General features: G+C 43.1%; 1 protein-coding gene across 1 annotated transcript in view; it reads left to right on the top strand.

Moving 5' to 3' along the window:
• LOC112433318 (IgGFc-binding protein-like) overlaps positions 1 to 26,105 on the top strand; it is a 72,482-nt gene that overhangs the window by 28,605 nt on the left and 17,772 nt on the right. Inside the window, exons 37-72 of the mRNA XM_076882276.1 lie at positions 215 to 360; positions 802 to 945; positions 1,075 to 1,182; positions 2,985 to 3,154; positions 3,677 to 3,879; positions 5,596 to 5,740; positions 6,007 to 6,200; positions 6,290 to 6,431; positions 6,594 to 6,838; positions 8,922 to 9,070; positions 10,185 to 10,313; positions 10,400 to 10,538; positions 10,738 to 10,879; positions 11,280 to 11,476; positions 11,665 to 11,803; positions 12,349 to 12,465; positions 12,740 to 12,864; positions 13,300 to 13,445; positions 13,887 to 14,030; positions 14,160 to 14,267; positions 16,070 to 16,239; positions 16,762 to 16,964; positions 17,653 to 17,797; positions 18,064 to 18,257; positions 18,347 to 18,488; positions 18,651 to 18,895; positions 20,979 to 21,127; positions 22,242 to 22,370; positions 22,457 to 22,595; positions 22,795 to 22,936; positions 23,337 to 23,533; positions 23,722 to 23,860; positions 24,387 to 24,503; positions 24,778 to 24,902; positions 25,339 to 25,484; positions 25,938 to 26,081. Coding sequence (XP_076738391.1) covers positions 215 to 360; positions 802 to 945; positions 1,075 to 1,182; positions 2,985 to 3,154; positions 3,677 to 3,879; positions 5,596 to 5,740; positions 6,007 to 6,200; positions 6,290 to 6,431; positions 6,594 to 6,838; positions 8,922 to 9,070; positions 10,185 to 10,313; positions 10,400 to 10,538; positions 10,738 to 10,879; positions 11,280 to 11,476; positions 11,665 to 11,803; positions 12,349 to 12,465; positions 12,740 to 12,864; positions 13,300 to 13,445; positions 13,887 to 14,030; positions 14,160 to 14,267; positions 16,070 to 16,239; positions 16,762 to 16,964; positions 17,653 to 17,797; positions 18,064 to 18,257; positions 18,347 to 18,488; positions 18,651 to 18,895; positions 20,979 to 21,127; positions 22,242 to 22,370; positions 22,457 to 22,595; positions 22,795 to 22,936; positions 23,337 to 23,533; positions 23,722 to 23,860; positions 24,387 to 24,503; positions 24,778 to 24,902; positions 25,339 to 25,484; positions 25,938 to 26,081 — 5,558 coding nt within the window. The remainder of the gene's footprint in view (positions 1 to 214; positions 361 to 801; positions 946 to 1,074; positions 1,183 to 2,984; positions 3,155 to 3,676; positions 3,880 to 5,595; positions 5,741 to 6,006; positions 6,201 to 6,289; positions 6,432 to 6,593; positions 6,839 to 8,921; positions 9,071 to 10,184; positions 10,314 to 10,399; positions 10,539 to 10,737; positions 10,880 to 11,279; positions 11,477 to 11,664; positions 11,804 to 12,348; positions 12,466 to 12,739; positions 12,865 to 13,299; positions 13,446 to 13,886; positions 14,031 to 14,159; positions 14,268 to 16,069; positions 16,240 to 16,761; positions 16,965 to 17,652; positions 17,798 to 18,063; positions 18,258 to 18,346; positions 18,489 to 18,650; positions 18,896 to 20,978; positions 21,128 to 22,241; positions 22,371 to 22,456; positions 22,596 to 22,794; positions 22,937 to 23,336; positions 23,534 to 23,721; positions 23,861 to 24,386; positions 24,504 to 24,777; positions 24,903 to 25,338; positions 25,485 to 25,937; positions 26,082 to 26,105) is intronic.

Genomic DNA, 26,105 nt, shown 5'->3' with positions numbered 1-26,105 from the left:
ATGCCAAAGATAACACAGTGTGATAGGCATAAAGCAATGTCTTTCTTGCTTGTTAAAACTATACAAAGTCTGTTTTTGCCTGATATACTGCACATTGCACACTCTTTGTACTTTTATACTCCCTGACCTGTCCACCAATTAGACGTTTACACAGTCTGTTTAACATCTTTATATTCTTATATTCTTAACATCTTTTTCTTCATCACTGAATCAGGTGAACGGAGTACGGGTGGCTCTGCCCCACTCCCCCTCTCCTCTCATGTCTATTAGTCTTGCTGGTCAGTTCATCACGCTTCAAACATCCTTTGGCCTGAGGGTGCGTTGGGATGGAAACCATTATGCCCAGATCTCAGTTCCCAGGTTAGTATAAATATTGGTTTGAACTATTTTGATATTGTAGAACTTCTTTTTATTTGCTTCACACATTCATACAATACACCTGACCACTGTCTCCATTGCTCTATCATTCTTTTTTTGATGACCACTTTCCTCTGATGCAACCATAACCTAACGATCTGAAGAAACTCTGATAGATAACGATCTAAACTGCTGAACATCACCAGTTGTTTTATGTATGTTGTGAAAACAAAGCAGTCCATTTGTGTGCATATTGTGGACTTATGCAACTTTTAATATATACTAACGATGCCCTGGTTTATTGTATCAGGGATCTTTGCATTCTCTTCATTTGTTTCTAGAATTACAATAAAAGGCCAAGCAACACCTTATGAAACATTGCAAATATTCTTAAGCTTGTCTTATTTTAATCCTACATATCCTGCCTTGACTTTGTCCTACCAGCTCCTACTATGACCAAATGTGTGGCCTTTGTGGTGACTATGATGGGAACCCAGACAATGACTTCACTAAACCAGATGGCACTGTGGCAGGAAATAGTAATGACTTTGGGAACAGCTGGCAGACCAAAGACGATGAAGATGACTCGTGAGTTCCAACATATCTATCTTTCTGTCTTTTGGATTTCTTCTGGTTATGTCTTTTGTTACCTTACTGTTGGACTCTTTCTGACAAACTGAAGAGGATGTAACTGTGTTTTGTATTTGTGTTGACCAGATGTACCCCAGGAACAAAGCCTGATCCAGACTGTGACCCCAACTTGGAAGCTGAAGTTGTAAAACCAGAGAAATGTGGTAAAATTACAGACCCTACTGGACCCTTCCGGTAAGAATTCACAACCCCTCCACTTTTGGTTATCGACTTGGTTAAACTGATGGGATTCCTGGGTTTTTACAACGTTTTTTTCCTGACCTTATAAAATCATGAAATAGATGGCAGCATGCCTGGTAATCACCCAACTGACCTGTAAAATATGAATAAATATTTTCAATACTATTACTGTAATGCTGTAATGAACCCTTCTGGCACTGGGATGCCAGTTTTGTTCTTTGTCCCTCATTCTCAAACGCAGCAGCAAGTTTTTACCAATGACTTGCCAGTTTATCTCTATCTATCGTTGCAAAAAACCTGGGATACCAGGTTCTTTCTATAACCCTCCTTTGCAAATACAACAGTGAGCTTTTGGCACCAGGATGCCAAGTTATTATTCCTCATTTGCAAATGCATCAACAAGGTTTTCTACCCAGGAGATTCCAGTTTCCCTTCCCCTCTATCCCTCCCTCGCACAATGCAGCAGCATGCTTCTTGGCACTAGGATGTCAGGCTTTCTTTCTCTATCCCTCGTTCACAAATGCAGTAGCAAGCTTTTAGCACCGGGTTGCCAGTTCCTCTTCTGTCCCTCCCTTTTTCACAAAAATGCAGCAGCATGTTTTTTGGCACAGGAATGCCAGGTTCTCTTTCTCTTTTCCTCCTTTACAAATCCAGCAGAATGCTTTTTGCAATGGTACTCCAGGTTCTATTTCTCTGTCTTTTTCAAATTTGCCAGCATACATCTGGCACCGGGATGCCAGTTCTTTTCCTTCATTTGCAGTAGCAAGCTTTTCTTCCCTCTATCTCTCCTGAGCAAAATGCAGCAGCGTGCTTTTTGGCACCTGGAAGCCAGTATCTCTTCCCACTTTCCCCAATAACTTGGATCCCAGGGTCCATGCATTTATCTATCTTTCACAAAATGTAACAGTGCACATTCCTGACACCGTATTGCCAGTCTTTGTCTCCATATCGATCATTTTCAAACACACCAGAATAGCTTTTACGAGCCGTCAAGCCATTGCCTCATGTCTTAAAATACAGACATGCATCCATCCAGCCTCCACACCAGTCGAGCCACGTTGCCACTCGATCAGGGGTTCTCCTCATTAAGCTATTAAGGTCTTTCGTTTTCTGAAATTTGCTTTGTGGTCTTCTCCCACCATTCCTTCGTAATTTTCCGAACTCAACCACTCCACTCTCTGGAATCCTTGACCATCTTCTCTCTGCGCTTCTCTTTTGTCCTGCTTTCCTTCTTCCACTTCAGCTGGTAGCGGCAGATGGCTGTCCTTCCATGGGAATGGTTTTGCCAGAAGTTTCTTCCCGTTAAAAGGAGTTGTTCCTTCCCAATTCCCAAAGTGCTTGCTCATAGGGAGTCATATGATTGTTGGGTTTTCTCTGTAGGTATTATTGCAGGGTCTACCTTACATATAAAACACCTTGAGGCGATTGTTGTTGTGATTTGGGGCTGTATAAATAAATTGAATTGAAAAATTGAATTATTCCTGCAGAGGTCTTTCACCTTCACAATGCACAGTTATTGCTGCTTCTAGGGGATGTCTTCTTTGGGGATCTGCCAGCCCAGGAGCCGCTGCCAGTCCACAGCGAGACCTTCCCCAAACCGCAGTTCAATTCATGTTTAAGCCATTCACCTTTATTCAATGGCCCCATCTAGTGAATTGTTGCTAAACTTATGCAACAATTGTTGACTGTTTCACCACCAATTGTAGCTTGTTTGTTTGTTCGAACTCAGATTTTCAGTATATATGAGCCTCTGCCTTTTCCTACCTAAGCTAAGTGAGTGCTTTTCTCTGTTACAGGGAGTGCATCAGTGTAGTTAATCCCACTCCATTCTTCCAAAGCTGTGTGTATGACATGTGTCAGTTCAATGGCCAGCAGCACGTGCTGTGTGACCAGCTCCAGGCCTACACTGACGCATGTCATAGTGCTGGAGCCAAAGTCTACCAATGGAGAACTCCAGACTTCTGCCGTAAGTTTGAATCTGAGATATACCAAATATATCTAAAAGATATATGATATATAAAACATAGTCACAGTGACATCACCCATTGGCTTGATAAGCCCCATTCTGAAGCATAAATGAATAAAGACTTGAATAATACCTTTTCATTTTGGAAAAATGAGCCTTCAGCATTTTCCCTTTTAAATGGGGTGCATGCCATAGCTTCTCCATTTGGAAGTTGTCTCCACCTGTAAATATAACCACGATATATTACATCCTGCTCACCAACATTATAATTGAACTTATAATCATATTTATAATTGTATAGGGAGGAGAGTTTAAGATACAGTGCACAATGCTGAAACCAATGTAAAATATTCAATGCAGTTAATATTATCCTTGCTTTCATTTATGACACTGAGTTAAATCAATATGAGATACGTAGGTGCCCTGTCTTTGAATCATCGTACTACCCACTCCCTTCTCTGTTGCTATTTGTCCACCATTGTTCCCTCTCATTATTGTTCATCCCTGTGTTTGTCCACACAGCTCTGACCTGTCCTCCCAATAGCTCCTACTCCCTTTGTGTGAGTTCATGTCCTGAGACATGTCTTGGTGTGGTGGGACCACCTGGCTGTGAGGAAGTGTGTGTGGAGGGTTGTGAGTGTAACCCTGGCTTCATTCTCAGTGATGACAAATGTGTGGAACTGAGAGACTGTGGTTGTGTGGACCCCAGTGGAACCTATCACCCTGTAAGTGGAAACAGCCTCCAAACAATTAAAACCATATTCCATTTACCTTTAAAATGTGCTAAGCTCATGCTAACATCATTTTCAGTTCTCTTTATAACTTCAACAGGAGAGACGCCAAGAGACACAAAGACCCTACAGTACAAAAGAAATTAAAACTCAACTAAATTAAGGGTGCATAGACTGCAGAGAACTGTTGGCACATAAATATTGGTTTTACAACAAAGATTTTTACTTTCAACTTATCAAGCACAGATTATATTTATTATACTGTATTATACCTGAATTTAAAAGACACTGGTGTTATAGAATTTGTATTTATGTCATAGCATTTACATACTGGTGCCACCACAATTAGCAAGCCCAAAATCAATAAATAAATGAGTAAAGGTTGGCCTAATTAGTTAGTGGCATACAGAATCCCTGGTTTGCATCCAAATGTATATTTATCATTTTGATCTTTATATTCGTGTGATGTATAAGAGAGAATGTAAAAGGAGTCTGCAAAGAAAGGCGTCTGGACTTCTTTAAGTTGCTTGAAGACTTAAAGACTTAAAGAAGTCCAGACGCTTTTCTTTGCAAGCTCCTTTGACTACGATGACCTGGATGACTGAGAACCTTCACAGACATCCATCCATCCATCCATCCATCTTCATCCGCTTTGTCCGGGGCCGGGTCGCGGGGGCAGCAGCCTAAGCAAAGAGGCCCAGACCTCCCTCTCCCCAGCCACCTCCTCCAGCTTATCCGGGGGAATACCAAGGCGTTCCCAGGCCAGCCGAGAGATATAATCTCTCCAGCGTGTCCTGGGTCTGCCCCGGGGCCTCCTCCCGGTGGGACATGCCTGGAACACCTCACCCAGGAGGCGCCCAGGGGGCATCCTTGTCAGATGCCCGAACCACCTCAGCTGGCTCCTTTCGATGTGGAGCAGCAGCTGCTCTACTCTGAGCCCCTCCTGGATGGCCGAACTTCTCACCCTATCTCTAAGGGAGAGGCCAGCCACCCTTCGGAGGAAGCTCATTTCTGCCGCTTGTATCCGCGATCTCGTTCTTTCGGTCACTACCCACAGCTCGTGGCCATAGGTGAGGGTAGGGACGTAGATCGACCGGTAAATTGAGAGCTTCGCTTTTACACTCAGCTCCCTCTTCACCACGACGGACCGGTGCAGCGTCCGCATTACTGCAGCTGCAGCCCCAATCCGTCTGTCGATCTCCGGCTCCCTTCTCCCATCACTCGCGAACAAGACCCCGAGATACTTGAACTCCTCCACTTGTGGCAGGAACTCATCCCCGACCCGGAGTGGGCACTCCACCCTTTTCCGGCTGAGAACCATGGCCTCAGATTTGGAGGTGCTGATCCTCATTCCCGCTGCTTCACACTCGGCTGCGAACCGTTCCAGTGCGAGCTGGAGGCCTTCACCCGATGAAGCCAACAGAACCACATCATCTGCAAAAATCAGAGATGAGATTCTGAGGCCACCAAAGCGAAAGCCCTCCGCCACTTGGCTGCGCCTAGAAATCCTGTCCATAAAAATTATGAACAGAACCGGAGACAAAGGGCAGCCCTGGCGAAGCCCATCACCCACCGGGAACGAGTCCGACTTATTGCCGGCAATGCGAACCAAGCTCTTGCAACGGTTGTATAGGGACCTTCACAGACATATAAGAGAGAATTACATGACAAAATTTTGATTGTTTTTTGCATTCTGTGTACATTTGTCAGGTGGGCGATGACTGGTACTTGGAGGGTTGTGAACAAAAGTGTATGTGTCACAGTGGAGGTCTGCTACAGTGTCATAACACCAGCTGTAACCCAACTACTGAGAGCTGCCAACTACAAGATGGAGAATATGAATGCCACCCTCTGGGTATGTTAATCACACAGCTTCACATAGAAATAGCTGCATGAATGCATGGATGTGGATTACAGTGTCAAGTGCTTTATCCGACTGGCCCTAGAAATGCAGTAAATAAATGCAGTCATTTTAGCAACAGGCGCTCCAAACCTCCACTGTCTCAACTGATGTTGTTAGTTTGGACTGAGTTTGTTAACACTGCATAATAACTTCCTACCTTTTTAGTTCCTGAAAGAGTATCTGCTCATTTTCCAGTAATCCTTTTTCTTTCTACCCAGACCTGTGTCCTCCTAACGCAGAGTATATAGAGTGCGGTCCAGCTTGCATTCCTACATGTATGGAACCCTCTACCAACTGTTCTGGCTCCTGCATCACTGGGTGTTTCTGCAAACCAGGCTTTGTCTTCAAAGGACGGCACTGCGTGCCACTGGACAAGTGTGGTTGTTTAGATGACAACAATAACTATTATGAGGTCAGATGTCCTAGTTAGTACTGTGTACAGTGTACATTTAAAGACATACAGTATACTTTCTCAGTACTGATTGTTTTCATTTTATCCAGCCTGGTGAGATAGTATTTGGAGATGGCTGCACAAAGCTGTGTCGCTGTGTAGGGAACTACACTTTGGAATGTGTTGATAACTCCTGTGACCCCACTGAAGAGTGTCGAGAGGTTAATGGTGTTGCAGGCTGTTATCCTAAAGGTAATAATGTTTGTTGACTTTATTGTTGTTGACTTGATTTAATGCAGTGTAATAAATTACATCTGCACAAAGAGCACCTTGTGTTGTGCTTTACAGTCAGTCGGTATAACTTGATAGTTGACAGTGTGGAAATTACAATTTTCTCATATATTATTCCTTTAGGTACATCCACATGCATTGCATCTGGCGATCCACACTACACCAGCTTTGACAAACGCAAATATGACTTCATGGGCAACTGCAGCTATCTGATGTCTAGTCCATGCAATGACACAACTGTGCCCTACTTTGAGGTCCATACTGACAATGAAAACCGGTATAACAGGCCGACCATCTCCTATGTGAATGCCGTACATGTATACGCACAGATGATAAAGATCTCCATTCTCAAAGGTGGCACTGTGCAGGTAAGACATGAGAGGAAGAAACAGGATGTTTTGCATGTGAAAACCAATCACGCTTTCACGTTATCAGGCACTACTGCATTACAAACAAACATCATTCTGTGGTACAAATCACTGCACATGCTCAGGAACACTTCTGAAAACCACTGCAATTGACCATGGAAAGAAACTTGCACTTACACTTAACACTTAGTTCCTCCTACGCCGAGCGACGCATCGGGCAGCTAACAATCTCCATCGATGTCGGTCAGGGGCGAATGTTTCAGCTTCGTCCCAGGCGATGTCGACTGTTTTCAGATCATCCATAAACATTCGACGCCATGTGATATTTGGTCGGCCTTGCTTTCGCTGGTTCTGCCAAAGGCTTCTTCCTGTTAAAAGACGCCTCTGTGACCAAAGTGCTTGGTCAATGGGGCATATGATTGTTGTTTTTTTTTCTCTGTATGTATTATTGTAGGGTCTATCTTAAAATATAAAGCACCTTGAGGTGACTGTTTTTGTGATTTGGGACTATATAAAAAACATTGAATTTAAATGAATTGAATTGGAGACGTCGGAGGACACCGGCAGCCTTCCCTACTTTGGAGTTTACATCTTGATCAGAGATCCCATAATTCGAGATGATGCTGCCCAGATATGTGAAATTTTCCAACTTATCAGCACGTTATTGGTTGATTATGACGGGAACATGGGCAGTTGTGTAGCCAACTCCGAGTACCTTGGTTTTCTTGGCGCTTATTCGTAATCCGACTTCCTCACCTCCCTCTGCAAAGCTGCAGTCCATTCTTGGAGGTCTTCCGTAGTCGAGCCCAGTAGGGGCCCAGTAGCCAATTCAAAGGAATAAGGCAAAGCACTTTCCCGGGTACCGACAGGAGCGTGATGCCCCGGCAGTTGTTACAGTCACCCAAATCGCCTTTCGGGAAGTTTGGTGATAACACCTTTTGCCCATTCATAGGGTACACGCGATGTTGTCCAGCAGGCGTTTAGGGGTCTTCTAAGGGCGCCATCCAATCATCTGTCTGGACGCAGAACCGGGAGTTGGAGCAGAGACCACAAAAGGCATATACAAACTGCTGGGGGACTCCATATTGACGTGGGATAGCCCATAGAGTCAGCCGGTGGACGTTGTCAAAAGCTTTCTTGAAGTCGTTGAAATTACCCATTCATAGGGTACATGCGATGTTGACCAGCAGGCATTTAGGGGACTTCTAAGGGCGGCATCCAACTGGGCTTCGTCGTCCTTCAGCATTGTGGGGAGGAACTCGTCCAGGCCAACATCGCTGTCTTGACTTCGGCGTTGCTAATTTTTCCGATATCGAAAGGAAGAAGATCCATGGAGGGTGCAAGTTCTTCGGCCTCGAACAAGTGGAGTGGCTCGGGCTGGTTTAAAGTATCACAGAACTGTTTGGCTCAACGTTGGTCTTGCTCAGCGTCAGTGAGGAGGACTCGTCCATTTTGTCTCGGATTGGGACAGAGCGGCCACTGCGAGCCCCTGTTAGATCGTACAATGCGATTTAATATTCGGGTATCGTTCTGGTCGACTGTTTTCTTGTGCATTCATGCCTTTGGCTTCGATCCACTTTCGCTTGCCATGCCGGCAGCTGCGTTTAACATGTCGGGCATGACATTTACAGACATCATTGGCATGAGAAATGGTAAATGGCCTGTATTTATATAGCGCTTTACTAGTCCCTAAGGACCCCAAAGTGCTTTACATATCCAGTCATCCACCCATTCACACACACATTCACACACTGGTGATGGCAAGCTACATTGTAGCCACAGCCACCCTGGGGCGCACTGACAGAGGCGAGGCTGCCAGACACTGGCGCCACCGGGCCCTCTGACCACCACCAGTAGGCAACGGGTGAAGTGTCTTGCCCAAGGACACAACGACCGACACTGTCCAAGCCGGGGCTCGAACCGGCAACCTTCCGATTACAAGGCGAACTCCCAACTCTTGAGCCACGATCGCCCACTAAAGGAACGTTTCTTTTCAGTTACAGATAGTAATGTTGTGACATGGGTAATTAAAAAATGAAAATGTTGGCCAGATTTGATGTACTCTGCCTATTTTCCCATACAGGTTAATGGGACCAATGTCAATCTTCCACTGTCTCCGTCCCCTGGTATTTCTGTGTTCAAGTCAGGAAAACACTACACTGTCTCCATGAACTTTGGTGTGACGGTTCGCTATGATGGAAACGCCTTCATGGACATCAAAGTAATCGAAGAGTGAGTGAAGACCAAATTCATGGTTTCCTTATAAAGTGGTGTTTTAATCACAAGTTCACCAGTCCAGAAATCTACATCCATACTGATACAACTAAAACTATATGTCATGCGCCACGGCGCGCGTGCACAAAAGGATCCAGATGCAGACTCCGCGCTAACAGAAAAGACACTTTATTGAAATAACGAAAGGCGACCCGGGAAAACTAGAGAGCAAAACAAGAAACTAAAAACCCGGGGAATAATGACACGAGGAAGCCAGGATCGGGACCATGGGAGGCTGCAATAGAAAGGGGAGATGATTACTAGGGAGCCGGAAAGTAGGGAAAACACATCAGGACTGAGTTAGAGTAGGGGGCTTACGATGGAACGGGACTGTGGGAGCTCGGGAGGGAAGTGTGGCAGTCCGTGAGCAGAAAGTCCGTGGAAATAGCGAATGGGCCAGATGATGCACCGAGTGATCCAGTTGAGCCGGAGGACAGGCAGGTGGCAGACGCCGAGTCGAAACCTGGACACAAGTAGGCAGATTAAACACAGTTCCAACCAGAAGGGAATGCACGCTTTCGTGGAAGTCTAGTTACCACTGTGGGGGGACTAACGGACTGGCGTGGAGCCTTCCATCAGTGCCGGGTTCAGTAGATCTCCGTGTAGTCACCGTGATGGAGAACAGATGTGCCGGTGATAGCCCGGGGGTGTGGCTACCCGAGCGTCACGCATTCCTCAGACACAGGACCACGGACCATGACACTATAACACATTTTCATATACTGAACATGACTCCTTTATCTGTAAGGAGTAGTAAGGTGATAAAGGCAGAGATTAATGACACAGCTAGGATATTTTATTTAAACAATTTAGCAGGGGCAACACAAACAGCTCCCTCAAAATTTCAAGATAAAATCACACAAAACTTCTAATTTCCTGACTAGTTAATTCTATGCTGATGCTATCAAACACATCAAATGTACATGTCTGATCTTTTAGTCTTACTAATGTGTGGGGTTTAGTCTACTGCTGAAAAGAAACTTGGCTGCAATTAAAACACGTTGTAGTTCTGGCTGACTTGTTAGTCTTTCTTGCATAAGACTCTAACACAATCATTTTCTGCAATCTGCAGCTATCAGAACAAGCTGTGTGGCCTGTGTGGCAACTATGATGGAGATACTAAAGATGACTTCCGCAAACCAGATGGAAGCTTAGCTGAAAATGCCAATGACTTTGGACACAGTTGGAACATGAATCCAGAGTGAGTATTGCAGAGATGCAAGTGTAAAGAAACATTTACCATTGACAAAAGACAAATGTTCTTAAGATGATGGTCTGTCTTGACAGATGTAATGAGAAACCCAACACTACCATCCCTGGGTGCAATGAAGAAGAACAGGAACTGTATGAAAGCTCTGGATATTGTGGCATTCTGCTGGACAAAAATGGACCTTTTGCTGTGTGCCATCCCAAAGTCAACCCCAATGTATGTTCATGTAGAGGATAGTGCACATATAATAAACAAATGTGGAACCAGTCCTTATTCTGAGCTTGTTGTATTTGTGTATGTGTGTGTGCATTCAGGGTGAAAATGTGATATTAGTAATAGTGGAATAATTTGAATATATGGTTTTAGATGGTCACACAATATAAAGCATTGTAACAAAGTGATTGTTTGTTCTCAGAATTACTTCAGGGACTGTGTCTTTGACTTGTGTGAGCTGGATGGTGCCAAGCCCATTTTGTGTGAAGCCATTGAAGCCTATGTCAATGAATGCCAAGATCGTGGGGTCAACCTTGGACCATGGAGGAATGAAACCTTCTGCCGTGAGTATTGGAAGGACAAATGATTTAATTTAGTAGTAAAATATCTTTAGGTATATCATTAGGTAAAAATCAGCTTGGCTGAGTAGTTGGGAGAAAATAACACAAAGAAGTTTATGTCAGTTTTGACTTGTGGAAGAGTACTTCATACGGGCTTCCTACTCACTAAAGTTAACTGAGGGAGTGCTGCTTTAGCATACCTAGTTGGGCAGACAACATATGCCAAGAGGCTGCAGGAGACTGGGTTACCACCAAACTCAAACAATCTAGTTCCACGGAAGACAACACAGCTGGAAGTGCCAAAGACGTATCTCTTTTCTTGTGAAAAGCTGTCATTTTATATTTTAACCAGCACATACTTTTGTTTCCTATCACTAACTTCAACCTCTTGTGGTCTGCTTAGCACTGAGCTGTCCCCCAAACAGCCACTACGAACCTTGTGCAGATCCTTGTCAGGAAACATGCTTTGGAAAACCCCCCTCCTGCTCTGGTCCCTGCTCTGAGTCCTGTGTGTGTGATCCCAGCTATGTCCTGAGTGCTGGCAAGTGCGTTAAGGAGAACATGTGTGGCTGCAACCACACGAACGGCCAGTATTATGAGGTATGGTGAAGTGGGTCTGATAGGCCGGCAGTGAATCATTTGGTCCTTTGTATTTCAAGTCAGGTCACTTGCAGTCTCTTTATGTCCTCTCTAAAACAACATTTTCATACATACATGCATAAAAGGATCTACAAAGAATCATCTGTGCCTGCTATGCTTAATTGTCAATTTTGTTGTCTGTTTGTCAGCCTGGAGAGGAGTTTTTTGAGGAAGACTGCAAGCGAAAATGTTGGTGTGGTGCAGCTGGAATTACCTGTGAAGCCTCTGAATGCCCCCCAATGCATGAATGTAAACTTCAGGATGGAGAGCTGGGCTGCTATCCTACGAGTATGTTTGTAATGTTCACACCTAAAAAAACACAGCAAAGCTGTAGCCATTATATTCTAAGTAGGTTTCCAGATCTCATGGGTTGGACTGCCAACCTGAAAAGTTTTGCAACTGTGTTTGATGTGATGCTGTAGACTTTGTCAAAGTTCTCAAACGAGCATTTTCTATCCCTGCTCTAATATACATAATTAGACTGAGTAATGGAAGATAGAGAAGCACAACCCACAGGCGTCTTTTACTTTCAATAACAGTGAAATATTTATGTGTGTGTTGCTGTTATGTTTCTTTTGCTCTCTTCTGTACAGTTTGTCTATAACAACACTTGTTACATGCATTTCTTTATAATGCAAAATCACAGAGTTGCAGAAAAGAAATTGAAATAATACAAATTTTTGTCTAGTCAGGAAATGATATATTCCTTGCATCTATTTTAATGCCAGTATAAGTCCAAAGCAGCAGTGAACTGCACTGTTATTAGGTAATTGTTCTACAGTGGCTTCATCTGTGTTTCAGTCTGATGTTCCTGATGTTTTTCCCTCTCTCAGGCTTTCAGGATTGTGTAGTTTCTGGGGATCCACACTACAACACCTTTGACAAGAAGTACTACAGCTTCATGGGAACCTGTACTTACACACTGGCCAGAAGCTGTAGGAACAGCACAGGTACACACTATTTTGAGACATTTATTCATTAAGATGTTTGGGTTTCATTGCACCTGTTCTAGTCTTGCCACACCACACGCACAAATGAAAGTTTAAATGAGCTAAATTTACTCATTTATTATTTTCATCGCAAAGCATGACATATATTGTTTTCATTCACGTTTGCTGCAAAGAGAAGACACTGAATGTCAGTGGTGGTTTGTATGTTAATGCCAATGTTCACCTTTAATATAAACACACAATATTCCTGATTGTCGTGGTCTTCCCTGTGCAGGCCCTTGGTTCTCTGTGGAGGCAAAGAATGAAGAGAGAGGAGTTGCAGGAGTGTCATACCTGAGGAAGCTATATGTGACAGTGGATGGAATTACTGTGACCCTGATGAAGAGCAGTAGAACACTGGTCAGTATGTGAATGAATTACTATCTCTTATATTTCCCATCTTTAAGTAAAATGTGTGCCAGCAGACATCCCACACAGTAGTTGTATCATCACCATGGATGTCTTATGTCTACACATAACTGACATTTTAGCAAAGAACTCAAATTATATCTTTAGTTACTTTGTTGCTAACAGCATGTAAAAAAATAAAAAAGATTTTTCCCATTTTGTCAGTTGAATCTATGCCAAAGATAACACAGTGTGATAGGCATAAAGCAATGTCTTTCTTGCTTGTTAAAACTATACAAAGTCTGTTTTTACCTGATATACTGCACATTGCACACTCTTTGTACTTTTATACTCCCTGACCTGTCCACCAATTAGACGTTTACACAGTCTGTTTAACATCTTTATATTCTTATATTCTTAACATCTTTTTCTTCATCACTGAATCAGGTGAACGGAGTACGGGTGGCTCTGCCCCACTCCCCCTCTCCTCTCATGTCTATTAGTCTTGCTGGTCAGTTCATCACGCTTCAAACATCCTTTGGCCTGAGGGTGCGTTGGGATGGAAACCATTATGCCCAGATCTCAGTTCCCAGGTTAGTATAAATATTGGTTTGAACTATTTTGATATTGTAGAACTTCTTTTTATTTGCTTCACACATTCATACAATACACCTGACCACTGTCTCCATTGCTCTATCATTCTTTTTTTGATGACCACTTTCCTCTGATGCAACCATAACCTAATGATCTGAAGAAACTCTGATAGATAACGATCTAAACTGCTGAACATCACCAGTTGTTTTATGTATGTTGTGAAAACAAAGCAGTCCATTTGTGTACATATTGTGGACTTATGCAACTTTTAATATATACTAACGATGCCCTGGTTTATTGTATCAGGGATCTTTGCATTCTCTTCATTTGTTTCTAGAATTACAATAAAAGGCCAAGCAACACCTTATGAAACATTGCAAATATTCTTAAGCTTGTCTTATTTTAATCCTACATATCCTGCCTTGACTTTGTCCTACCAGCTCCTACTATGACCAAATGTGTGGCCTTTGTGGTGACTATGATGGGAACCCAGACAATGACTTCACTAAACCAGATGGCACTGTGGCAGGAAATAGTAATGACTTTGGGAACAGCTGGCAGACCAAAGACGATGAAGATGACTCGTGAGTTCCAACATATCTATCTTTCTGTCTTTTGGATTTCTTCTGGTTATGTCTTTTGTTACCTTACTGTTGGACTCTTTCTGACAAACTGAAGAGGATGTAACTGTGTTTTGTATTTGTGTTGACCAGATGTACCCCAGGAACAAAGCCTGATCCAGACTGTGACCCCAACTTGGAAGCTGAAGTTGTAAAACCAGAGAAATGTGGTAAAATTACAGACCCTACTGGACCCTTCCGGTAAGAATTCACAACCCCTCCACTTTTGGTTATCGACTTGGTTAAACTGATGGGATTCCTGGGTTTTTACAACGTTTTTTTCCTGACCTTATAAAATCATGAAATAGATGGCAGCATGCCTGGTAATCACCCAACTGACCTGTAAAATATGAATAAATATTTTCAATACTATTACTGTAATGCTGTAATGAACCCTTCTGGCACTGGGATGCCAGTTTTGTTCTTTGTCCCTCATTCTCAAACGCAGCAGCAAGTTTTTACCAATGACTTGCCAGTTTATCTCTATCTATCGTTGCAAAAAACCTGGGATACCAGGTTCTTTCTATAACCCTCCTTTGCAAATACAACAGTGAGCTTTTGGCACCAGGATGCCAAGTTATTATTCCTCATTTGCAAATGCATCAACAAGGTTTTCTACCCAGGAGATTCCAGTTTCCCTTCCCCTCTATCCCTCCCTCGCACAATGCAGCAGTATGCTTCTTGGCACTAGGATGTCAGGCTTTCTTTCTCTATCCCTCCTTCACAAATGCAGGAGCAAGCTTTTAGCACCGGGTTGCCAGTTCCTCTTCTGTCCCTCCCTTTTTCACAAAAATGCAGCAGCATGTTTTTTGGCACAGGAATGCCAGGTTCTCTTTCTCTTTTCCTCCTTTACAAATCCAGCAGAATGCTTTTTGCAATGGTATTCCAGGTTCTATTTCTCTGTCTTTTTCAAATTTGCCAGCATACATCTGGCACCGGGATGCCAGTTCTTTTCCTTCATTTGCAGTAGCAAGCTTTTCTTCCCTCTATCTCTCCTGAGCAAAATGCAGCAGCGTGCTTTTTGGCACCTGGAAGCCAGTATCTCTTCCCACTTTCCCCAATAACTTGGATGCCAGGGTCCATGCATTTATCTATCTTTCACAAAATGTAACAGTGCACATTCCTGACACCGTATTGCCAGTCTTTGTCTCCATATCGATCATTTTCAAACACACCAGAATAGCTTTTACGAGCCGTCAAGCCATTGCCTCATGTCTTAAAATACAGACATGCATCCATCCAGCCTCCACACCAGTCGAGCCACGTTGCCACTCGATCAGGGGTTCTCCTCATTAAGCTATTAAGGTCTTTCGTTTTCTGAAATTTGCTTTGTGGTCTTCTCCCACCATTCCTTCGTAATTTTCCGAACTCAACCACTCCACTCTCTGGAATCCTTGACCATCTTCTCTCTGCGCTTCTCTTTTGTCCTGCTTTCCTTCTTCCACTGCAGCCGGTAGCGGCAGATGGCTGTCCTTCCATGGGAATGGTTTTGCCAGAAGTTTCTTCCCGTTAAAAGGAGTTGTTCCTTCCCAATTCCCAAAGTGCTTGCTCATAGGGAGTCATATGATTGTTGGGTTTTCTCTGTAGGTATTATTGCAGGGTCTACCTTACATATAAAGCACCTTGAGGCGATTGTTGTTGTGATTTGGGGCTGTATAAATAAATTGAATTGAAAAATTGAATTATTCCTGCAGAGGTCTTTCACCTTCACAATGCACAGTTATTGCTGCTTCTAGGGGATGTCTTCTTTGGGGATCTGCCAGCCCAGGAGCCGCTGCCAGTCCACAGCGAGACCTTCCCCAAACCGCAGTTCAATTCATGTTTAAGCCATTCACCTTTATTCAATGGCCCCATCTAGTGAATTGTTGCTAAACTTATGCAACAATTGTTGACTGTTTCACCACCAATTGTAGCTTGTTTGTTTGTTCGAACTCAGATTTTCAGTATATATGAGCCTCTGCCTTTTCCTACCTAAGCTAAGTGAGTGCTTTTCTCTGTTACAGGGAGTGCATCAGTGTAGTTAATCCCACTCCATTCTTCCAAAGCTGTGTGTATGACATGTGTCAGTTCAACGGCCAGCAGCATGTGCTGTGTGACCAGCTCCAGGCCTACACTGACGCATGTCATAGTGCTGGAGCCAAAGTCTACCAATGGAGAACTCCAGACTTCTGCCGTAAGTTTGAATCTGAGATATACCAAATATATCTAAAAGATATATGATATATAAAACATAGTCACAGTGACATCACCCATTGGCTTGATAAGCCCCATTCTGAAGCATAAATGAATAAAGACTTGAATAATACCTTTTCATTTTGGAAAAATGAGCCTTCAGCATTTTCCCTTTTAAATGGGGTGCATGCCATAGCTTCTCCATTTGGAAGTTGTCTCCACCTGTAAATATAACCACGATATATTACATCCTGCTCACCAACATTATAATTGAACTTATAATCATATTTATAATTGTATAGGGAGGAGAGTTTAAGATACAGTGCACAATGCTGAAACCAATGTAAAATATTCAATGCAGTTAATATTATCCTTGCTTTCATTTATGACACTGAGTTAAATCAATATGAGATACGTAGGTGCCCTGTCTTTGAATCATCGTACTACCCACTCCCTTCTCTGTTGCTATTTGTCCACCATTGTTCCCTCTCATTATTGTTCATCCCTGTGTTTGTCCACACAGCTCTGACCTGTCCTCCCAATAGCTCCTACTCCCTTTGTGTGAGTTCATGTCCTGAGACATGTCTTGGTGTGGTGGGACCACCTGGCTGTGAGGAAGTGTGTGTGGAGGGTTGTGAGTGTAACCCTGGCTTCATTCTCAGTGATGACAAATGTGTGGAACTGAGAGACTGTGGTTGTGTGGACCCCAGTGGAACCTATCACCCTGTAAGTGGAAACAGCCTCCAAACAATTAAAACCATATTCCATTTACCTTTAAAATGTGCTAAGCTCATGCTAACATCATTTTCAGTTCTCTTTATAACTTCAACAGGAGAGACGCCAAGAGACACAAAGACCCTACAGTACAAAAGAAATTAAAACTCAACTAAATTAAGGGTGCATAGACTGCAGAGAACTGTTGGCACATAAATATTGGTTTTACAACACAGATTTTTACTTTCAACTTATCAAGCACAGATTATATTTATTATACTGTATTATACCTGAATTTAAAAGACACTGGTGTTATAGAATTTGTATTTATGTCATAGCATTTACATACTGGTGCCACCACAATTAGCAAGCCCAAAATCAATAAATAAATGAGTAAAGGTTGGCCTAATTAGTTAGTGGCATACAGAATCCCTGGTTTGCATCCAAATGTATATTTATCATTTTGATCTTTATATTCGTGTGATGTATAAGAGAGAATGTAAAAGGAGTCTGCAAAGAAAGGCGTCTGGACTTCTTTAAGTTGCTTGAAGACTTAAAGACTTAAAGAAGTCCAGACGCTTTTCTTTGCAAGCTCCTTTGACTACGATGACCTGGATGACTGAGAACCTTCACAGATATATAAGAGAGAATTACATGACAAAATTTTGATTGTTTTTTGCATTCTGTGTACATTTGTCAGGTGGGCGATGACTGGTACTTGGAGGGTTGTGAACAAAAGTGTATGTGTCACAGTGGAGGTCTGCTACAGTGTCATAACACCAGCTGTAACCCAACTACTGAGAGCTGCCAACTACAAGATGGAGAATATGAATGCCACCCTCTGGGTATATTAATCACACCGCTTCACATAGAAATAGCTGCATGAATGCATGGATGTGGATTACAGTGTCAAGTGCTTTATCCGACTGGCCCTAGAAATGCAGTAAATAAATGCAGTCATTTTAGCAACAGGCGCTCCAAACCTCCACTGTCTCAACTGATGTTGTTAGTTTGGACTGAGTTTGTTAACACTGCATAATAACTTCCTACCTTTTTAGTTCCTGAAAGAGTATCTGCTCATTTTCCAGTAATCCTTTTTCTTTCTACCCAGACCTGTGTCCTCCTAACGCAGAGTATATAGAGTGCGGTCCAGCTTGCATTCCTACATGTATGGAACCCTCTACCAACTGTTCTGGCTCCTGCATCACTGGGTGTTTCTGCAAACCAGGCTTTGTCTTCAAAGGACGGCACTGCGTGCCACTGGACAAGTGTGGTTGTTTAGATGACAACAATAACTATTATGAGGTCAGATGTCCTAGTTAGTACTGTGTACAGTGTACATTTAAAGACATACAGTATACTTTCTCAGTACTGATTGTTTTCATTTTATCCAGCCTGGTGAGATAGTATTTGGAGATGGCTGCACAAAGCTGTGTCGCTGTGTAGGGAACTACACTTTGGAATGTGTTGATAACTCCTGTGACCCCACTGAAGAGTGTCGAGAGGTTAATGGTGTTGCAGGCTGTTATCCTAAAGGTAATAATGTTTGTTGACTTTATTGTTGTTGACTTGATTTAATGCAGTGTAATAAATTACATCTGCACAAAGAGCACCTTGTGTTGTGCTTTACAGTCAGTCGGTATAACTTGATAGTTGACAGTGTGGAAATTACAATTTTCTCATATATTATTCCTTTAGGTACATCCACATGCATTGCATCTGGCGATCCACACTACACCAGCTTTGACAAACGCAAATATGACTTCATGGGCAACTGCAGCTATCTGATGTCTAGTCCATGCAATGACACAACTGTGCCCTACTTTGAGGTCCATACTGACAATGAAAACCGGTATAACAGGCCGACCATCTCCTATGTGAATGCCGTACATGTATACGCACAGATGATAAAGATCTCCATTCTCAAAGGTGGCACTGTGCAGGTAAGACATGAGAGGAAGAAACAGGATGTTTTGCATGTGAAAACCAATCACGCTTTCACGTTATCAGGCACTACTGCATTACAAACAAACATCATTCTGTGGTACAAACCACTGCACATGCTCAGGAACACTTCTGAAAACCACTGCAATTGACCATGGAAAGAAACTTGCACTTACACTTAACACTTAGTTCCTCCTACGCCGAGCGACGCATCGGGCAGCTAACAATCTCCATCGATGACGGTCAGGGGCGAATGTTTCAGCTTCGTCCCAGGCGATGTAGACTGTTTTCAGATCATCCATAAACATTCGACGCCATGTGATATTTGGTCGGCCTTGCTTTCGCTGGTTCTGCCAAAGGCTTCTTCCTGTTAAAAGACGCCTCTGTCACCAAAGTGCTTGGTCAATGGGGTCATATGATTGTTGTTTTTTTTCTCTGTATGTATTATTGTAAGGTCTATCTTACAATATAAAGCACCTTGAGGTGACTGTTTTTGTGATTTGGGACTATATAAAAAACATTGAATTTAAATGAATTGAATTGGAGACGTCGGAGGACACCGGCAGCCTTCCCTACTTTGGAGTTTACATCTTGATCAGAGATCCCATAATTCGAGATGATGCTGCCCAGATATGTGAAATTTTCCAACTTATCAGCACGTTATTGGTTGATTATGACGGGAACATGGGCAGTTGTGTAGCCAACTCCGAGTACCTTGGTTTTCTTGGCGCTTATTCATAATCCGACTTCCTCACCTCCCTCTGCAAAGCTGCAGTCCATTCTTGGAGGTCTTCCGTAGTCGAGCCCAGTAGGGGCCCAGTAGCCAATTCAAAGGAATAAGGCAAAGCACTTTCCCGGGTACCGACAGGAGCGTGATGCCCCGGCAGTTGTTACAGTCACCCAAATCGCCTTTCGGGAAGTTTGGTGATAACACCTTTTGCCCATTCATAGGGTACACGCGATGTTGTCCAGCAGGCGTTTAGGGGTCTTCTAAGGGCACCATCCAATCATCTGTCTGGACGCAGAACCGGGAGTTGGAGCAGAGACCACAAAAGGCGTATACAAACTGCTGGGGGACTCCATATTGGCGTGGGATAGCCCATAGAGTCGGCCGGTGGACGTTGTCAAAAGCTTTCTTGAAGTCGTTGAAATTACCCATTCATAGGGTACATGCGATGTTGACCAGCAGGCATTTAGGGGACTTCTAAGGGCGGCATCCAACTGGGCTTTGTCGTCCTTCAGCATTGTGGGGAGGAACTCGTCCAGGCCAACATCGCTGTCTTGACTTCGGCGTTGCTAATTTTTCCGATATCGAAAGGAAGAAGATCCATGGAGGGTGCAAGTTCTTCGGCCTCGAACAAGTGGAGTGGCTCGGGCTGGTTTAAAGTATCGCAGAACTGTTTGGCTCAACGTTGGTCTTGCTCAGCGTCAGTGAGGAGGACTCGTCCATTTTGTCTCGGATTGGGACAGAGCGGCCACTGCGAGCCCCTGTTAGATCGTACAATGCGATTTAATATTCGGGTATCGTTCTGGTCGACTGTTTTCTTGTGCATTCATGCCTTTGGCTTCGATCCACTTTCGCTTGCCATGCCGGCAGCTGCGTTTAACATGTCGGGCATGACATTTACAGACATCATTGGCATGAGAAATGGTAAATGGCCTGTATTTATATAGCGCTTTACTAGTCCCTAAGGACCCCAAAGTGCTTTACATATCCAGTCATCCACCCATTCACACACACATTCACACACTGGTGATGGCAAGCTACATTGTAGCCACAGCCACCCTGGGGCGCACTGACAGAGGCGAGGCTGCCAGACACTGGCGCCACCGGGCCCTCTGACCACCACCAGTAGGCAACGGGTGAAGTGTCTTGCCCAAGGACACAACGACCGAGACTGTCCAAGCCGGGGCTCGAACCGGCAACCTTCCAATTACAAGGCGAACTCCCAACTCTTGAGCCACGATCGCCCACTAAAGGAACGTTTCTTTTCAGTTACAGATAGTAATGTTGTGACATGGGTAATTAAAAAATGAAAATGTTGGCCAGATTTGATGTACTCTGCCTATTTTCCCATACAGGTTAATGGGACCAATGTCAATCTTCCACTGTCTCCGTCCCCTGGTATTTCTGTGTTCAAGTCAGGAAAACACTACACTGTCTCCATGAACTTTGGTGTGACGGTTCGCTATGATGGAAACGCCTTCATGGACATCAAAGTAATCGAAGAGTGAGTGAAGACCAAATTCATGGTTTCCTTATAAAGTGGTGTTTTAATCACAAGTTCACCAGTCCAGAAATCTACATCCATACTGATACAACTAAAACTATATGTCATGCGCCACGGCGCGCGTGCACAAAAGGATCCAGATGCAGACTCCGCGCTAACAGAAAAGACACTTTATTGAAATAACGAAAGGCGACCCGGGAAAACTAGAGAGCAAAACAAGAAACTAAAAACCCGGGGAATAATGACACGAGGAAGCCAGGATCGGGACCATGGGAGGCTGCAATAGAAAGGGGAGATGATTACTAGGGAGCCGGAAAGTAGGGAAAACACATCAGGACTGAGTTAGAGTAGGGGGCTTACGATGGAACGGGACTGTGGGAGCTCGGGAGGGAAGTGTGGCAGTCCGTGAGCAGAAAGTCCGTGGAAATAGCGAATGGGCCAGATGATGCACCGAGTGATCCAGTTGAGCCGGAGGACAGGCAGGTGGCAGACGCCGAGTCGAAACCTGGACACAAGTAGGCAGATTAAACACAGTTCCAACCAGAAGGGAATGCACGCTTTCGTGGAAGTCTAGTTACCACTGTGGGGGGACTAACGGACTGGCGTGGAGCCTTCCATCAGTGCCGGGTTCAGTAGATCTCCGTGTAGTCACCGTGATGGAGAACAGATGTGCCGGTGATAGCCCGGGGGTGTGGCTACCCGAGCGTCACGCATTCCTCAGACACAGGACCACGGACCATGACACTATAACACATTTTCATATACTGAACATGACTCCTTTATCTGTAAGGAGTAGTAAGGTGATAAAGGCAGAGATTAATGACACAGCTAGGATATTTTATTTAAACAATTTAGCAGGGGCAACACAAACAGCTCCCTCAAAATTTCAAGATAAAATCACACAAAACTTCTAATTTCCTGACTAGTTAATTCTATGCTGATGCTATCAAACACATCAAATGTACATGTCTGATCTTTTAGTCTTACTAATGTGTGGGGTTTAGTCTACTGCTGAAAAGAAACTTGGCTGCAATTAAAACACGTTGTAGTTCTGGCTGACTTGTTAGTCTTTCTTGCATAAGACTCTAACACAATCATTTTCTGCAATCTGCAGCTATCAGAACAAGCTGTGTGGCCTGTGTGGCAACTATGATGGAGATACCAAAGATGACTTCCGCAAACCGGATGGAAGCTTAGCTGAAAATGCCAATGACTTTGGACACAGTTGGAACATGAATCCAGAGTGAGTATTGCAGAGATGCAAGTGTAAAGAAACATTTACCATTGACAAAAGACAAATGTTCTTAAGATGATGGTCTGTCTTGACAGATGTAATGAGAAACCCAACACTACCATCCCTGGGTGCAATGAAGAAGAACAGGAACTGTATGAAAGCTCTGGATATTGTGGCATTCTGCTGGACAAAAATGGACCTTTTGCTGTGTGCCATCCCAAAGTCAACCCCAATGTATGTTCATGTAGAGGATAGTGCACATATAATAAACAAATGTGGAACCAGTCCTTATTCTGAGCTTGTTGTATTTGTGTATGTGTGTGTGCATTCAGGGTGAAAATGTGATATTAGTAATAGTGGAATAATTTGAATATATGGTTTTAGATGGTCACACAATATAAAGCATTGTAACAAAGTGATTGTTTGTTCTCAGAATTACTTCAGGGACTGTGTCTTTGACTTGTGTGAGCTGGATGGTGCCAAGCCCATTTTGTGTGAAGCCATTGAAGCCTATGTCAATGAATGCCAAGATCGTGGGGTCAACCTTGGACCATGGAGGAATGAAACCTTCTGCCGTGAGTATTGGAAGGACAAATGATTTAATTTAGTAGTAAAATATCTTTAGGTATATCATTAGGTAAAAATCAGCTTGGCTGAGTAGTTGGGAGAAAATAACACAAAGAAGTTTATGTCAGTTTTGACTTGTGGAAGAGTACTTCATACGGGCTTCCTACTCACTAAAGTTAACTGAGGGAGTGCTGCTTTAGCATACCTAGTTGGGCAGACAACATATGCCAAGAGGCTGCAGGAGACTGGGTTACCACCAAACTCAAACAATCTAGTTACACGGAAGACAACACAGCTGGAAGTGCCAAAGACGTATCTCTTTTCTTGTGAAAAGCTGTCATTTTATATTTTAACCAGCACATACTTTTGTTTCCTATCACTAACTTCAACCTCTTGTGGTCTGCTTAGCACTGAGCTGTCCCCCAAACAGCCACTACGAACCTTGTGCAGATCCTTGTCAGGAAACATGCTTTGGAAAACCCCCCTCCTGCTCTGGTCCCTGCTCTGAGTCCTGTGTGTGTGATCCCAGCTATGTCCTGAGTGCTGGCAAGTGCGTTAAGGAGAACATGTGTGGCTGCAACCACACGAACGGCCAGTATTATGAGGTATGGTGAAGTGGGTCTGATAGGCCGGCAGTGAATCATTTGGTCCTTTGTATTTCAAGTCAGGTCACTTGCAGTCTCTTTATGTCCTCTCTAAAACAACATTTTCATACATACATGCATAAAAGGATCTACAAAGAATCATCTGTGCCTGCTATGCTTAATTGTCAATTTTGTTGTCTGTTTGTCAGCCTGGAGAGGAGTTTTTTGAGGAAGACTGCAAGCGAAAATGTTGGTGTGGTGCAGCTGGAATTACCTGTGAAGCCTCTGAATGCCCCCCAATGCATGAATGTAAACTTCAGGATGGAGAGCTGGGCTGCTATCCTACGAGTATGTTTGTAATGTTCACACCTAAAAAAACACAGCAAAGCTGTAGCCATTATATTCTAAGTAGGTTTCCAGATCTCATGGGTTGGACTGCCAACCTGAAAAGTTTTGCAACTGTGTTTGATGTGATGCTGTAGACTTTGTCAAAGTTCTCAAACGAGCATTTTCTATCCCTGCTCTAATATACATAATTAGATTGAGTAATGGAAGATAGAGAAGCACAACCCACAGGCGTCTTTTACTTTCAATAACAGTGAAATATTTATATGTGTGCTGCTGTTATGTTTCTTTTGCTCTCTTCTGTACAGTTTGTCTATAACAACACTTGTTACATGCATTTCTTTATAATGCAAAATCACAGAGTTGCAGAAAATTTTTGTCTAGTCAGGAAATGATATATTCCTTGCATCTATTTTAATGCCAGTATAAGTCCAAAGCAGCAGTGAACTGCACTGTTATTAGGTAATTGTTCTACAGTGGCTTCATCTGTGTTTCAGTCTGATGTTCCTGATGTTTTTCCCTCTCTCAGGCTTTCAGGATTGTGTAGTTTCTGGGGATCCACACTACAACACCTTTGACAAGAAGTACTACAGCTTCATGGGAACCTGTACTTACACACTGGCCAGAAGCTGTAGGAACAGCACAGGTACACACTATTTTGAGACATTTATTCATTAAGATGTTTGGGTTTCATTGCACCTGTTCTAGTCTTGCCACACCACACGCACAAATGAAAGTTTAAATGAGCTAAATTTACTCATTTATTATTTTCATCGCAAAGCATGACATATATTGTTTTCATTCACGTTTGCTGCAAAGAGAAGACACTGAATGTCAGTGGTGGTTTGTATGTTAATGCCAATGTTCACCTTTAATATAAACACACAATATTCCTGATTGTCGTGGTCTTCCCTGTGCAGGCCCTTGGTTCTCTGTGGAGGCAAAGAATGAAGAGAGAGGAGTTGCAGGAGTGTCATACCTGAGGAAGCTATATGTGACAGTGGATGGAATTACTGTGACCCTGATGAAGAGCAGTAGAACACTGGTCAGTATGTGAATGAATTACTATCTCTTATATTTCCCATCTTTAAGTAAAATGTGTGCCAGCAGACATCCCACACAGTATTTGTATCATCACCATGTATGTCTTATGTCTACACATAACTGACATTTTAGCAAAGAACTCAAATTATATCTTTAGTTACTTTGTTGCTAACAGCATGTAAAAAAAAACAAACAGATTTTTCCCATTTTGTCAGTTGAATCTATGCCAAAGATAACACAGTGTGATAGGCATAAAGCAATGTCTTTCTTGCTTGTTAAAACTATACAAAGTCTGTTTTTGCCTGATATACTGCACATTGCACACTCTTTGTACTTTTATACTCCCTGACCTGTCCACCAATTAGACGTTTACACAGTCTGTTTAACATCTTTATATTCTTATATTCTTAACATCTTTTTCTTCATCACTGAATCAGGTGAACGGAGTACGGGTGGCTCTGCCCCACTCCCCCTCTCCTCTCATGTCTATTAGTCTTGCTGGTCAGTTCATCACGCTTCAAACATCCTTTGGCCTGAGAGTGCGTTGGGATGGAAACCATTATGCCCAGATCTCAGTTCCCAGGTTAGTATAAATATTGGTTTGAACTATTTTGATATTGTAGAACTTCTTTTTATTTGCTTCACACATTCATACAATACACCTGACCACTGTCTCCATTGCTCTATCATTATTGTTTTGATGACCACTTTCCTCTGATGCAACCATAACCTAACGATCTGAAGAAATTTTGATAGATAACGATCTAAACTGCTGAACGTCACCAGTTGTTTTATGTATGTTGTGAGAACTTTTAAAAAAGCATAGCAGTCCATTTGTGTGCATATTGTGGACTTATGCAACTTTTAATATATACTAACGATGCCCTGGTTTATTGTATCAGGGATTTTTGCATTCTCTTCATTTGTTTCTAGAATTACAATAAAAGGCCAAGCAACACCTTATTAAACATTGCAAATATTCTTAAGCTTGTCTTATTTTAATCCTACATATCCTGCCTTGACTTTGTTCTACCAGCTCCTACTATGACCAAATGTGTGGCCTTTGTGGTGACTATGATGGGAACCCAGACAATGACTTCACTAAACCAGATGGCACTGTGGCAGGAAATAGTAATGACTTTGGGAACAGCTGGCAGACCAAAGACGATGAAGATGACTCGTGAGTTCCAACATATCTATCTTT

Source organism: Maylandia zebra, linkage group LG3 (genome assembly GCF_041146795.1).
Source record: "Maylandia zebra isolate NMK-2024a linkage group LG3, Mzebra_GT3a, whole genome shotgun sequence".
Taxonomy (NCBI): Eukaryota; Metazoa; Chordata; class Actinopteri; order Cichliformes; family Cichlidae; genus Maylandia; species Maylandia zebra.
This window is presented reverse-complemented; position numbering and strand designations above follow the sequence as displayed.